The sequence below is a fragment of the Carcharhinus amblyrhynchos genome, chromosome 2 (assembly GCF_965287045.1).
Source record: "Carcharhinus amblyrhynchos chromosome 2, sCarAmb.v2.hapA, whole genome shotgun sequence".
NCBI classification, from domain to species: Eukaryota; Metazoa; Chordata; class Chondrichthyes; order Carcharhiniformes; family Carcharhinidae; genus Carcharhinus; species Carcharhinus amblyrhynchos.
In genome coordinates, this window is record NC_137325.1 from 30,003,814 (window position 1) to 30,019,289 (window position 15,476).

General features: G+C 42.3%; 1 protein-coding gene across 1 annotated transcript in view; it reads left to right on the plus strand.

Annotated features, from left to right (window-relative positions):
• mboat1 (membrane bound O-acyltransferase domain containing 1) overlaps positions 1-13,627 on the plus strand; it is a 106,156-nt gene extending 92,529 nt beyond the window's left edge. The window contains exons 11-13 of the mRNA XM_080203988.1: positions 488-620; positions 4,031-4,182; positions 12,380-13,627. Of these exons, the coding sequence (XP_080060114.1) occupies positions 488-620; positions 4,031-4,182; positions 12,380-12,536 (442 nt within the window). The 3' untranslated portion in view covers positions 12,537-13,627. The remainder of the gene's footprint in view (positions 1-487; positions 621-4,030; positions 4,183-12,379) is intronic.
• The last annotated feature ends 1,849 nt before the right edge of the window (positions 13,628-15,476 follow it).

Genomic DNA, 15,476 nt, shown 5'->3' on the forward strand with positions numbered 1-15,476 from the left:
GAGATTTTCTTTCTGAACTCCCACTGAAAAAAAGTGTGAATTACTCCAACTTCACCTGAATTTGACACTTAGAATTTTTGGGGGAGAATTCTGTCTAGTGACTGCATTTTAATTGTGGCCCACTTGTGTTGCCTTGAGAAGAGTGAAAGGCATTATTTTTAAGTGCCTATTTATTAATTGTGATTGTCGTGAACATGAATTATATAGCTTCCAATTCGTACTGCACATATTTATCTGTTTATAGATACTATTTTGAATCAACTTATTCAAACTTATTCAACATTAATTATATAGCTTCCAATTCGTACTGCACGTATTTATCTGTTCATAGATACTATTTTGAATCAACTTATTCAAAACTGTTCCGATAACTTCCTGTCTATGGACAATTGGTAGATGAAAGATGATCTTATTAATGATGAGCTCTGATTAGAAATATTGCAAGAGTTGAAATTTTTCACCCTTAATCTTGTCCCTTTTTTTTCAGTATCTGCTATGATCGGGCCCCCTTCTTCCCTACAGCTCTAACATTTATCCTTTCAGCTTTGTGGCATGGAGTGTACCCTGGGTATTACTTCACTTTCACGACTGCAATCCTTATTACGCTGGCTGCAAGAGCAGTGAGTAAATATTATCCATCTGCATGGAGGTTGTAAAAGCATCATTTCTTAGTTTCAGTATCCATTAAATTGAAGAAGGCATTTCACTGATTTTTTAATTTGAAAAGTAATTGGCTGACATCTTACAGAAATAGTTAAGTTAGCCACTTTCATGAACTCATTGTTTGCTGGTTCCTACTTCAAGGAGGTGGATGGCGAAGATGAACAATGGAAGGCAGAAGGAAGACTAAGGGGAGGGAAGCTGGATTCAGGCAAGGCTGCATGTAAAACTCACAAACAACAGGGTCTAAGGGATAGCTTAAGGGATAGTATTACTGAAAGGCGATGCCTGCAGACTGCAGATTGTGGGTTGGTTGCCTGATAGTGTGGCACATTGGCGATGGTTTGCACAAACACTAAATAGGTTGGGGCTGCAGTAGTGTTTGAAGGTCACTGTTGTCCATAATCCTTTTTGGAAATGGGAACAATGTCAAAGTTCCTTTTTAGGTTCAGGGACTTGTAGATAGGAGTCAGAGAGTACAGACATTCCAACTGCAAAATGGAAAGGAGTCACAATGACAGGCAGTCCAGGGCTATGTGGATCTCACAGTCTGAAGTCAGAGTTAGCAGACAGTTCAGAAGAGCAGTGGATATGCAGCAGGAGCTGTCATTGGAAGCTTGTTGTCCCCCAGCTGCAAGAAGGGGCAAGGGTTGTGTGCTTCAGAGATGAAATGCACAACTCAGCAGAGCTGTCCTATAGATGATGTCCATGGGCACTGGCGAGTTCTGACCTGGGCTGCAGAGGGTGTGATGATGGTCACAGGGGCATCTGCAGCTTTTAGATAGGGAATAACCCTGCCCCCTCATATATTATGTGAGATTCTCATGGTTGTGGGAGAGAGGTAGAAACCTACCAAGAATAAAAAGTACTTGTAGCTTTTTGTAAAGACTCTGGAGTTTAGAAAGACATTCCAACTTCAAAAAAAATCATAAGCTGCATAGATTTGGCCTAGCTGCTCATGGTCGGTGTTTAACTCTGCTCGTTGAGTGTACAAATTGAACCCTCCTGACACTAGTCAGTCAAGTAATTTACAAACATTTTGTAAAAACCCCCAAATTGTTGTATGGTTGGTGGATGGAATTGCTGATCCTTATGACGAGGAAAGAGAGAGCAATGGCACACCATAGAACAGAACAAGGAGAGAGAGCGGTGAGACACCATAAAACAGGACAAGGAGAGAGAGTGGTGAGACACCATAAAATAGCATGAGGAGACAGAGAGAGCAGAGAGACACAGCATAAAACAGCATGAGGAGAGAGAGAGCAGTGAGACACTATAAAACAGCATGGAGAGAGAGAACAGCGAGACACTATAAAATAGCACGAGGAGAGAGAGCAGCAAGACGCCATAAAACAGCATGAGAAGAGAGAGCAGCGAGATACCATAAAACAGCACAAGCAGAGAGAGAATAGTTTTTACAAAAATTGTATTTGGTTCACATTGTTTCATTTTAAAGTTGCACATTCAGGAATATGTCTACAATCATATCTGGGAAATTGTGTTATCGTGCATAGTTTTAAAGTATGAGTTGGCACAAAAATCCAGCTTTTCAACTTTGGCTCCATATTTTTCCTGGAGGGTTGTTTGCATGACAATTGATCGTGTGTTGTCTGCAAATTTTGTTGCATGTATGTGGTTTTGTGCAAGTCGTTCTGAGAACCAAGAAGCTACCTGCAAACAGAAGGGGAAATTGAGAGCGGGGAAGAGAAAAAATCAAAGATGGGAGGAACTTAGAAAAAATAATTCTCTCAGGAGCTGATTCACCAATCCTGTTAGATTCTCATTGAACTCCACTAAATTTACACAAGATGACTTCTCTTGCTTAAGCTACATAGTGGTTTGGAATTATTGACACCTGTCATAAAGCTTTGAAAAATCACCTGGAACAGCATTAATGGCAAGTCATGGCTTCACACTAACAAAGCAACATTGTTAAAATTCAAGACCCATATAATAATAATTGCTTATAATAATTCACAGATCATCAAATGTAAATTGTAGGAATTGGTATAATGTCTATTTTTGGGTGCTTTCAGGCTTCCCAATATTTGACACTTTTAACGATCTCCATCTCTGTCTAATTCCCTGGACTTTGATTTGGGATCAGATTCTGTGAGAAAATAACAACTCTGAATTGGGAGATTCAGCCACAACTGATCTGTACTTGGATCTCATGTATCAAAACTGATGACACAGGCCGAACTGAACCAAACCAAGAGATCAAATGTAGGTCAGCATGCTCAGTATTTAGGATACTTATCTGGGCATGTTGCCTTAAATCTAACTCGGAACCAACATTTCTAAATCACTCCATAGTGGTGAGTTATAATTGAATGATAGAAATAACAACGCCAAGGAGATCATTGACTTCCATTGGTGGCTCTGTCTTCTTTAACTCACTTTCCAACTGTCAGTCCTTTTCATTTTGCCTCTTTTCAAATACTTATCACATTCCTTTGTAAGTGATGAGATCAATGGATAATTGTTTAAACTTTTTGCATGGCTTCCATTCCTCCTTTAAGAAACATCTCATCCATCTGTTTAGCTTCAGCCATCTATTTGGCTGTTTGCAGGCTTTGAAAGATGCCTAAGCATTTGTCTGTCTTCAAAGGCACGAATGCATTCTGTACTGTAATGTTTGTTTATACAAGTACTCTTGGGAATTTTAGTTTGATGGCTTTGTTGTCTTCAAGGGCACTAATAGACTCGTTGCAGCAGGATTGGTTTACAAAGCTGTCTTGGGAAATATGAGTTTGATGGCTTGGTCGCCTTGCAAACCACAAATGGATTCTGCACTGCAGGGTTTAGTTATGCAGGTGGTATTACACACAGATATTACAATGGTTGGACACATACGTTCATTTTGTTTGTTTTCCTTTGCTACATAGAAAGTAGCTGTTACCTACAATGATTACTCCCCCACCCCCGGATGAGTGTGTGTTTGATCTTATTCCATGGTCTTGTACTCCAAAGTTCAACATAACTATATTTTAAAGTTACTATCCCTCAAGGATTTTCCTTGGGGCCTTTGAGAATAAAAGGTTGAGCACCTGGACATTTCTATGAACTAGGAGAAAAATCATACGCAAATTTAAAAAAACCAAATTCATTTTCTTTGAACGCATATTATGAAAACATTGAAAATGGAGAATTAAGGCTGATTGACAGGCTAGGGCAGTTGGAGCAGGTCTTGGGATGAAATCTCTGGTGTATGTTGAACCAGAGTTGTCTATGTTGTGCAACCATTTGTCTGTCATGAAGAGTTACTAATCTAAGTCGCTATTCTGAAAGTATGTACTCTTAACAAATAAACTTTGAAGTAATTTAAGTTTTGCTGAATCTTGTACTCAGTCTATTCTTGTTTGCTTAGATGAGGAGCAACTTCAGACATTACTTCCTTTCTTCCAAGCTGATGAAACTTGGCTATGATTTTGTCACTTGGGTTTCTACCCAACTCGCCCTCGGCTATACAGTCACACCTTTCCTCCTACTGGCTATAGAACCCACAATCAAGTTCTACAAGTAAGTGGACCTACTTGCTGATTTTGTGTTTGTTGATAGATGGCAAATAAAAGCATTGAAATTGATCAAAAATTGTACCTGCAAACAGTTTTATACGGGTGATTTTTTTTTCCCCTCTTTCTTTATTCCCTCACTTACATCAAGTCACATCAAAATGGTGTGCATTTTCTTTTTTGTCTGCAAAAATAGCCAGCACCCTTATTTATTGCCCTTTGAATGATGGTTCATAATAAATCAAATCTAATATCAGCCATTTTTTAAATCTCAAAAGTGTAGTAGCCAATTGTATTGCTCCAACTCTGCCCCCGGAAGATTTAGTGTTGATCAGTTATTTTTCCTAGGCTGTCACCAGATAACCATATATGAGCTTGATAGCGACCAGGGAATTAGGCAAACTCAACAATTTCTTTCCCTAGTCCAGAGACAGCAAAATCGATTTTCCAGAGCAAGTAGGAATCGATAAATAATGCCACTGGAAAGGGTGTAGAGAAGATTTACCAGGATATTGCCTGGTATGGAGGATATGACAAGTGAAGAACATAAGAACATAAGAACATAAGAAATAGGAGCAGGAGTAGGCCATCTAGCCCTTCGAGCCTGCCCCGCCATTCAATAAGATCATGGCTGATCTGTTGTGGCTCAGTTCCACTTTCCCGCCCTCTCCCCATAACCCTTAATCCCCTCTCTTATCAAAAACCCATCAACCCGCTTCTTAAAAATATTTAGCGAGGCAGCCTCCACCACTTCAACGGGCAGAGAATTCCAGAGATTCACCACCCTTTGAGTGAAGAAGTTCCTCCTCAACTCCGTTCTAAACCGCCTCCCCTTTATCTTGAGGCTGTGCCCCCTAGTCCTACTGTCTTTTTTGAGCGGGAAGAGTCTCTCCACCTCTATCCTATCCATCCCATTCATCATCTTATACGTCTCAATGAGATCTCCCCTCATTCTTCTAAACTCTAGCGAGTACAAGCCTAGTTTATTCAGCCTCTCCTCATAGCTCAACCCCCTCAACTCCGGTATCAGCCTAGTAAACCTCCTCTGCACTCCCTCCAGGGCCAAAATATCCTTGCACAGGTGCGGCGCCCAAAACTGCACACAGTACTCCAGCTGCGGCCTCACCAATGTTGAACAAACTTGGATTGTTTTCATTGGAACATCGGAGGATGAAGGGAATCTGATAGAGATTTACAAGATTATGACAGCTTGGATAGAGTGGATATTCAGAATCTCTTTCCCAGGGTTGAAGGGTAAATTACCTGGGGCATAGGTTGAAAGTGAGAGGCAGAAAGCTTAAAAGAGATGTAAGGGGCAAGTATTTCACACATGTTGGTGAATGACTGGAACGCTCTGCCGCAGGAAGTGGTGGAAGCAGATTCTATAACAGTGTGGGATCATAGAATCCAACGGTGCAGAAGGAGGCCATTCAGCGCATTGATTCTGCACTGACCACAATCCCATGCAGGCCCTATCTCCATAATCCCAGGTACTTAACATGGCTAGTCCCTCTGACATTTAAGGGTAACTTAGAATGGCCTATCCACCTAACCTGCACATCTTTTGGACTGTGTGGGGAAACTGGAGCACCTGGAAGAAACCCACATAGACATGGGGAGAATGTGCAAACTCCACATAGACAGCGACGCAGTGATCCAAGGCGGAAATCAAACCCGAGTCCCTGGCGCTGTAAGGCAGTGGTGCTAACCACTAAGCCTCTGTTCAGAATGCATCTGGATAGACACAAATAAGCGTGGAATAGAGGCATATGGAACATTTAGAGGCAATAAGATATTAGATTAAAGAGGCATCTACGTCAGCACAGACTTGATGGGCCAGAGGGCCTGCTTCTGTGCTGTACTGTGGTCCGTTCTTTGTGCTGCAGTACAGTTTCATTCTTGATGGTTCACAAAACCTCATCAAACTGTAGTGCCTTCCCTTAGTAGCCCTCATAGTTATCAGGGGGAAATCTTATCCACCTTAAGATGGAGTTTGACTTGGATGGGCATTGTGAAATTCATGATACTGCAGTAATACATCCTTATATGCAGCATGTAGACTAGCACTGTTGCTCCTGTGGAAGCTGTTTACAGTCTGTACAAGAAAATGTAAACTGCATGACAGCTGTAAGCAATTTATCTGCTTCAGAAACAAGCAATAGATTTTTTGCTTGCGTTTTCAACTGTGAACCATGCAGCAAAGGCAACTGTGTGACTTTGCCCACTTACAGCACCCTGACTTAAATAAATAAAAGTGCTAAGTCTGAGTGGATCGTCATTTCTACCTTGTAAACAAGGTAGCTCTGCTGTCCTGCCAGATTCCTTGTGAGAACAGTTCTTGGAGAACATGGAGATATTTAATTTTGATGTGACTTGATGTAATTGTCAGACATCCCAGGGAATGCAGTGTTCCAACTTATTTTCTAACTTAATTAAGAATCCAACAGACAAAATAAAATCGCTTTCTGTACATAACTTGCTTTTTGCATGCCAAATCTTTTAGCCAGAAAACCTGAAGAGCAGCCAGTTTTTAATTTTTGCGAGCAAAACTGACCCCAAGTTGACCACAGATCAGTTTCAGCTGAATCGTATGTAGCCAGTTCCAGCTTAGATCACTTTTGGCCAGATATGGTTCCCTCATAGCAGATGCCCAACTTAACTCTCTGAGAGTTGGAACATTATTTAGGACCAAACTCCAATTAGATTTGTATTTTCTGGTTAACTTCTGCATCTGTATTTTGCTCCAGTTTTGTTTTATAGTATCTCAGTCCGAAGATGTGTAGGTTAGGTAGATTAGCCACGGTAAATATGTAGGGTTATGACTATAGGGCAGAAGGCCTAGGTGGGATGCACTAGAGGAGAATTAATGCAGACGCGATGGACCAGATGGCCACCTCCCGCACTGTAGATTTTCTGTGGTTCCTGTGAATAAAAGGTGTAGCTGTGGGTCCCTGCATGGGCTCCAGTTATGCCTGTCTTTTTGTAGGTTGTGTGGAACGGTCATTGTTCTAGCCCCTCGCAGATCCATTCCCACAGCTCTTTTTCCATCACATTGATGACTATTATGGGCCTGATTTTACCATTTTCGTTCTAAGTGCTTGGGCAGACTTAAAACTGGGGGTCTTTCAGATCCAACTTTTAGACCCATTCTCAGGTGCTCCCATACACACACTGTCTGAAAAAATAGCAGTGTTTCTGGATTGCGCTGCAGAAGTCTGTGAGTGGGGCTTAACATGCTTGAAACACTACAGCTCCGACGTACAGGTGCCTCCAACTGTGCATGCGCAGTGAAAAAAGGTAGAAAAATGGCTCCCCTGCCACATTGCTCCTGGGCCGGTTAATGCCTCCCCTTGGTCCCCACAGACATTGCCCCACCCCTACAACATTAATGGTCTCCTGCATCCCCTTCCCCAACCCCAACTGATCTGACCCACCTCCCCCCAATTGATATGACGCAGAGAGCCGCCGGACGCTCAGAACTTATCTCCTCAAAAGCTGGAATGCCTGAATTGGACCTTTGCGGACCATGTCTGTTTTGCGCTGAATCTGGATGGGTGAGCGTAGTGGTAAAGAGGGAAGTGCCGGTAAGTTTGGGCATGCAGCCCATGCATTTAAATTGATGACATGCCTGTTTTGGGCACGGTCCCGACGGCATCCATTTTCAACCCTTGGTAAAGGGGGAACTGGCATGGAGGTGGGCGCGGATCACGCTACTCACCTCACGCCAGGCTTTCCCAAGTTTTCGCGCCCAAAAATGGGTGCAACTTGATGGTAAAATCGGGCCCTATTAGTGCTGTTTCATGCTCTCACCTGGACCTGGAAACTTGTTATCAATATTGCTTCCAAGTTCTGTCCCCTTCTCACCCTCACCGTGACCCATCTCTGACATTTTGCTGCCGTTCCTTGACTTCTCTGGGCAGAATGTTATCAAAATTTTCAGAATTTCAGGCTCTGACTGAAAAGCGGTGTATATCTCTCCAGATGTGCAGCTGAGTTTTCAGATCAGATTTTCTGGCACTTAGTGCACAGAAAACCTGAGGACGTGGTTTGTGTCATCACTTTGGCAGGACGTGGCGTGATAGAGCCAGCAGGATCCACTCCATAGAGATTGGACCACTGTCTTTAGAGGACTCCCGATCATCGTTCCCCCCACCCCCGAACAGAAATGGAGGCAACCTCCCACAATCATTGGGGTGGTCCTGCCCACACCATGGCAGCAATAGCAATAGGAGCACACTTCTACCCCCTCACCCCCACCATTACGGCAGTATTGGGGGCACTGCCCAAGCATGATATCATATCTCTGGAATATGAATATTTGGGCGGGGGGGCGGGGGGAGGAATCACGTGGCTGGGAAGCCCTCTAATAATATTTAAATTTATTGAAATGAAATTCCCACCCTTTCTGGGCAGGAACCTCATTACATCACTGGTGAGGGGGCAGGGAAATTGGGAAATGAGGATCTCATTTCCTGACTCTCTCAGGATATTGGGCTAGTGTCACCATTTACTTTGCCTTCATTTCTGGTGATTGACTGACCACCAATATTCATAAAAAATCCACTGACTCCCACAGTTCCCTCAACAACAGTTCCTCACACCCTGCTTTCTATAAGGACTCCATCACATCCTCCCAGTTTGTCACGTTTGTTCTGGTGATGTCACCTGCAAAAATTGTGCTTCTGATATGCCTGTGTTTTTTCTTAATCAACATTTTCCCCCCACCTGCGGTTGACAGGACAGTCATCTGACTTGGGCCCATTTCCCTTGGAGGATGAGAGGGGGGATTTAGCAGTGGGTAATAACGAAATGGCTGAGGCTTTAAATAAGTTTTTTGCCTCGGTCTTCACAGAGGAGGACACAAATAGTTTGCCGGATGTTAAAGATAGAAAGAGGGTAGAAGATGAGGGCCTAAATGTGATTACTATCACTAGAGAGGTAGTGCTTGATAGATTAATGGGACTGAAGTTGGACAAGCCCCCAGGACCAGATGGAATACATCCCAGGGTACTGAAAGAAATGGCAGAGGTGATTGCGGATGCCTTAGTAATTATTTATCAAAATTCGCTGGACTCCGGGGAAGTGCCGGAAGATTGGAAAATGGCTAATATTACGCCACTGTTTAAAAAAGGTAGCAGACAAAAGGCAGGGAATTATAGGCCGGTTAGTTTAACGTCTGTAGTTGGAAAAATGTTAGAATCCGTCATCAAAGAAGAAATACTGAGGCACCTAGAAAAAAATGGTTTGATCGAGCAGAAGCAGCATGGATTTGTTAAGGGGAAGTCGTGTTTGACGAATTTATTGAATTTCTATGAGGATGTGACTAGTGCGGTAGACAGAGGAAAACTGGTGGATGTGGTGTTTTTAGATTTCCAAAAGGCGTTTGATAAGGTGCCTCACAAAAGGTTGCTACAGAAGGTTAGGGTGCACGGAGTTGGGGGTAAGGTGTTAGCATGGATCGAGGATTGGCTGTCTAATAGGAAGCAAAGAGTTGGTATCAATGGGTGCTATTCTGGTTGGCGGTTGGTGACTAGTGGAGTGCCGCAGGGATCGGTGCTGGGGCCTCAACTGTTTACCATTCATATAGGTGATCTGGAGGAGGGGGCTGAGTGTAGGGTGATGAAATTTACTGATGACACGAAGATGAGTGGAAAAGTAAATTGCATGGAGCGTGTGGAAAGTCTGCAGAGAGATCTGGATAGGCTGAGCGAGTGGGTGACGACCTGGCAGATGGAGTATAATGTTGGCAAGTGTGGGGTTATCCACTTTGGCAGAAATAATAGTAGGCGGGATTATTATTTAAAAGGCGAAAAGCTGCAGCATGCTACGGTGCAGAGGGACTTGGGGGTCCTTGTGCACGAGTTGCAAAAGCCCAGTCTGCAAGTGCAGCAGGTGATCAAGAAGGCGAATGGAATGTTGGCCTTTATAGCGAGGGGGATAGAATATAAAAGTAGGGAGGTCTTGCTGCAACTGTACAGGGTACTGGTGAGGCCGCAGCTGGAGTACTGTGTGCAGTTTTGGTCAGCACACTTGCGCAAGGATATATTGGCCTTGGAGGGAACGCAGAGGAGGTTCACTAGGCTGATACCGGAGATGAGGGGGTTGGCTTATGAAGAGAGACTAAATAGACTGGGTCTGTACTCGTTGGAGTTTAGAAGGATGAGGGGGGATCCTATAGAGACATATAAGATAATGAAGAGGATGGATAGGGTAGAGGTAGAGAGATTCTTCCCGCTTAGAAAGGATAGCAGGACTAGAGGGCACAGCCTCAAGATAAGGGGAGGGCAGTTTAGATCAGAGTTGAGGAGGAACTTCTTCACTCAAAGGGTGGTGAATCTCTGGAATTCTCTGCCTGTTGAAGTGGTGGAGGCTACCTTGCTAAATATATTTAATCACTGGTAGATAGGTTTCTGATAGACAGGGGAATTAAGGGTTAAGGGGAGAAAGTGGGAAAGTGGAACTGATCCACTTCAGATCAGCCATGATCTTATTGAATGGCAGGACAAGCTCAAAGGGCTAGATGGCCTACTCCTGCTCCTATTTCTTATGTTCTTATTTCCCAAACCTCTGCCTTCACCCTTTCTCCTTCCTCCCAGAACCATTCTATCCCACCAGTCTCCGCATTCAAAGGATCATCCTCTGCCATTTACGCTAACTCCAGCATGATGCTACCATGAACCACATCTTCTCACCCTCTTTGTCAGCATTTCATAGGGACTGCTTCCTCTGTGACACCCTCGGCCTCTCCTCCCTCACGCAACTCCTCATCATTTCCTTGCAATTGCAGAAGGTGCAATGTCTGCCCCTTTACCTCCTCCCTCCTCACTGTTCAAGATCCCAAACATTTCACTGCCACTTCCTTCAGTTTGGTTTATCGCATTTGCTGCTCCCAATGCAGTCTCCTATACATTGGGAAAACTAAATGCAGACTAGGTGACCTCTTTGTGAAGCACCTTCGCCCAGTCACAGGTATGAGCCCAACCTTCCAGTTGCTTGCCATTTTACTTCAGCACCTTGCTCTCATTGTTCACATGTCCATCCTTGGCTTACTGCAATGCTACAGTGAAGCTCAATGCAAGCTGGAGGAGCAGCATCTCATCTTCCGATAAGGCAGGTTATAGTCCTCGGATCTGAACATTGAGATCAGCAACTTTCAATTCTGACCTTTCCTCAACTCTTTTTTAAAATATCTCACACATGTATTATCTCAGTGCAATCCCTCTTTCCCCTTCCTACACCAGGCCACCTGTCATTTGTTCCTAAAGTTGCTACACCTTGCTGCCATCTCTCTTTAATATCTAACACTCTCTCCCTTTCTGGTTCTGATGAAGAGCCAAATGGACTTGAAACATTAACTCTGCATTCTGTCCCTACAGATGCTGCAAACCTGCTGAGTTTTTCCAGCATCTCTTTTCTTGTTTTGTAGCGTTCATTTGAAGTCTACAGAAACATTCTTATCATCTAGGTATTGATGGGATATTAATACTCTCTGGTTCCTCAGCCAAGTGGTAAATGTAAATTCAGACAATAGATAATTGAATCATAGAGCACCAACCCAATTCTGTCCTTGCTTACCATTTTCCAGTGGGAATGAAGAGAGTTCAGTGGGTAATGATTACCAACAAAGATCATGACTGGATTGTTTTACTCTCTTTCAACTTGGCATCAGTTGTAGCAAGCACCTACTACTTGTGGCTAAGATTTTCTGACTTGAGGCTAAGATCATTTGAGCTCAGTAGCTCCTAGCATGGTGCATTTGCAGGATCTTGGCCACAAGTGTGATCGTGTTGTAATGAAGAATTTAACTATAAGGTTTGGGAGCAGAAATAGACCATTGAGTCCAGCGAGTCTGCTCTGCCATTCAATGAGATTGTGATGGATCCTCAATTTCACTTTTCTACTTAACCCCCATTATCCTCAATTCCCTCGCTGATTAAAAATTGGTCTATCTCAGCCTTGAACATACTTAACCACCCAACCCCTACAGCCCTCTGTTCTTTCTTTGCTACCCTGGAAACTTCAGCTGGAGCATTGACCTTTCAGTTTTTCAAAGAACACCCCTTACGTGGAATCTGCTGTACGTAAGTAAAACTGCAGGATTGTTGTACCGTGTGAAATCTGAATGGTGTTATTGTGTGGGGCCAATTGGCTCTTTTGTCGAAGATGCACACTGAATAAATTCTGTCTCTCGCTTTGTTTTGAAGGTCAATGTATTTTCACTTCCACATTCTGTGTGTCCTTGTGCTGCCGATTCTGGCAGTCAAGAGGCAGAAGCGTATTACACAATTTGGCCCAGCATCCTCGAAGCCCAACTCCTATAACCCAGCCCCCAATCGCCAGCAGCCCAAGAAGGAGCAGTAGAGACCCGGCAGAAGTGAAGTATTTTGGAAGTGAGACGTGCAAAAGCAAAACTATTGATGCAGAAAAGAACCACCAGTTTGTATCTGGGCGGTCTTAATCTCAAGAGTGTCCAACTGAAGATTTAATGAATGAAAAGGTTTAATGAAGTATATGTTTGTTTACTATACAAAGGCTCCTGCATTGGACAGCCACCTATCATTGACTGTACTCTTGCTGCACTGGGTCATGTGGGTGCCTGTAGAATGCAGGCATTGCTGTCATTTGCCAACTTATTGAGAATTTTATTCTCAAAGCAATAAAATTGTCCCACGAATTTTTGGACATTGGTATGTGTATATATAAATGGTCTCTCATCAGCTACCATAGAATTGCTGATGAAGTCTTGAAGTTGAGTAATAGTTCAAGTTTTTTTGGGCTAGATTGTTAAAATACTAATGCTGTTGCTTTAAAACCTATAGTTTCCCATTGTTATTTGAAATTAATCTACCATATTTTCTCACTACCTTTTCTCTCACCAGGTGACATTCTTTCCCTCTACCCATAAAGCATTTGTGCCATTGGTTTTCTGTTCCTTAGCAAACAGCTAAACCCATGGTCACAAATGTCAATCTATAGATTTGTAATCTGATAACTTTTGAGCCTTCGGGTTGGATTCTAAGTGGAGTGGTCATTCTTGAGAAGTCACAACTTGGGGACAAAAGGTTGACTGTTCTGAAAAAGGCAGGTATGCTAACTGGAGCCCTTTAAAGTAGCATTGTACCTTAGCCAAATGAAGAACACATACAAGATAAAAAGGGGCCTGCACTGGGAAAATGATCATTCAGTACAATCCGCAGTGACGGATTGTTTCATTGAAGGATAGGAACTAAACAAATACAGTGATTGAGATCTAATGGTTCCACAGATTGTGCTGAATATGAAGTTGCCAAACTTGCAATAATTCAGTGTTTTGTTTTGTTTGTAAAATCTTTGTTAAAATCAAAACCGTTTGTAAGTACAAGCGTTATGCATGGTTTTGCTAATAGATTTTATAATTATAGAAAACTTGATGTTGCCAATAATTTTTATATATTAAAATTATTTATTTATGTTATTTAATGCCCAAAGCCTTGTTCGTTGCAGCTGAAAATGTGTTTCTTTGTTTATCTAGGTCTTTTACAGGAATGATAAGGGTTTATGAAGGCAAATTAATTTCCATGTACAAGATGGGGCGAAGGAGGTTTTGTGGCGGCATGGGTTGCTTCCTTGCCTCTGAGCCAGAAGTTCTGGGTTTGAGTCCTATTCCAGGACTTGAATGTACCCTTCCTTGGCCATCATGACGTAGCCAACAGATTGAGTTTCAACCTGCAAAATCCATCCAACACTCTAATGGAAGGGTGGGAAAGACTCCTGATAGATCATGCTTGATGCAGAGTGGCGCCCCTCAAGCTGAAAGTCTCTGGCCACAAGCTAGCAACCTGTTCCAGAAAAAGCTCACTATAGGAACAGATGCAAGTTTGCACTGTGCATCACTAGGTACGGAAGAGAAACAAATAAGATGAGGAAACATTGCAGAATTTGTTTTCCTCCTCTTCCCTACATAATGGAATAAACTTGACCAAAGCCTTAAAACATCGCTGAAGCATTAACCGTAGCAATCTCACTTAGTTTTGTTCCATCAGTTTAATATTTGATACACTTTAGGAATATGGCTTGTTGGATTAATAAACAGCAATATATTCCAACAATAATGTCTTATTCATATTATAGAAGGACTTGAAACCCTCCAGAGATGCCCTGTGACCATTGAAGTAATGAAGCATCACTGACTAAAACTGCTAGCATTCATGCTAAGTACCAAAATCTTAATCCCCTCTTCTGAACTTGGGACTTTGCATTTGTTGTTCCTGTGCAAATTGCACCTGAAGATGCATGGCCTTTTTTTTGTGGATGATGGTGAGAAGCAGGGGCTATTGAGTAGAAAGTGTTTTCACTCTGTATCCAACTGTTTTGTGGGTTTTTACTATTTCCTGGCTTTGCTGGAAACTTATTTTGCCAGCGTGTTCTCTATTGTACCTGTGATATTTTACACCTGAGAATTCCTCCTCCATGTTTGACCGAGAAGAGTGAATACTTGCAATAGAATGTTCTCTATCCTCATCATCAACATCACTCACTGTGAAGAATACAAAGAAGAGTCACCTTTTACAAGAAGATGTAGCAATTTGCAACAATAAGATATTATAGGAAAATACTTAAATTAATATTTTGGTATCTCAATTTGAGAAGTCTCAGGAGGCAGCCCTGATGTAGTTTGTAATAGGCTTCAACATTGCAACTTGCCTCTTAGCATTGCGCCAGTTGTCACATTTCTTTTCTTTCTTGCAGTGCTAGTGGTGTCCTACATTGAGTGAGGTGTACTGGTTTTCAGACTAAACATTAAACTGTAGCCCTATTTGCCCTTTTGGGCAGATGTAAAAGAACCTATTCCATTATGTTGAAGAGCAGGTGAACTCTCCATATGTACTGGCCATATTAATCCCTCAGCCAATTTCTAAAAAAAAACTGATCAATTATCTTAATGCTGTTTGCTGGACATTTCTAGCAAATTGGCTACAGTGATTATATTTGGAAAATTCTTCATTGGTTATAAAGTGCTTCAGGATGTCTTAAAGCATAAAAGGCAATGTATACCCACAATTTCATTTTCATCTTCAGTACCTGTAATCTGGGATTTTAAAATAGATTAATTATTAGGAGTCTGATGTAGCTGTACAGCAGCTTCATGCTAGAGTTTCAATTTTGAATGATGGAGACAGAAGGGGGTTCACAGCTCAATTTGAATTTATTTTCTTGCAAGCTCAATTCCCTGGATGTTGGGATTATTGAATTTCTGCTTATCATTACAGTCATATCAGTTTATTTCTATTTCCCTCTTTTTCTCTCAACCTCCAACATCAT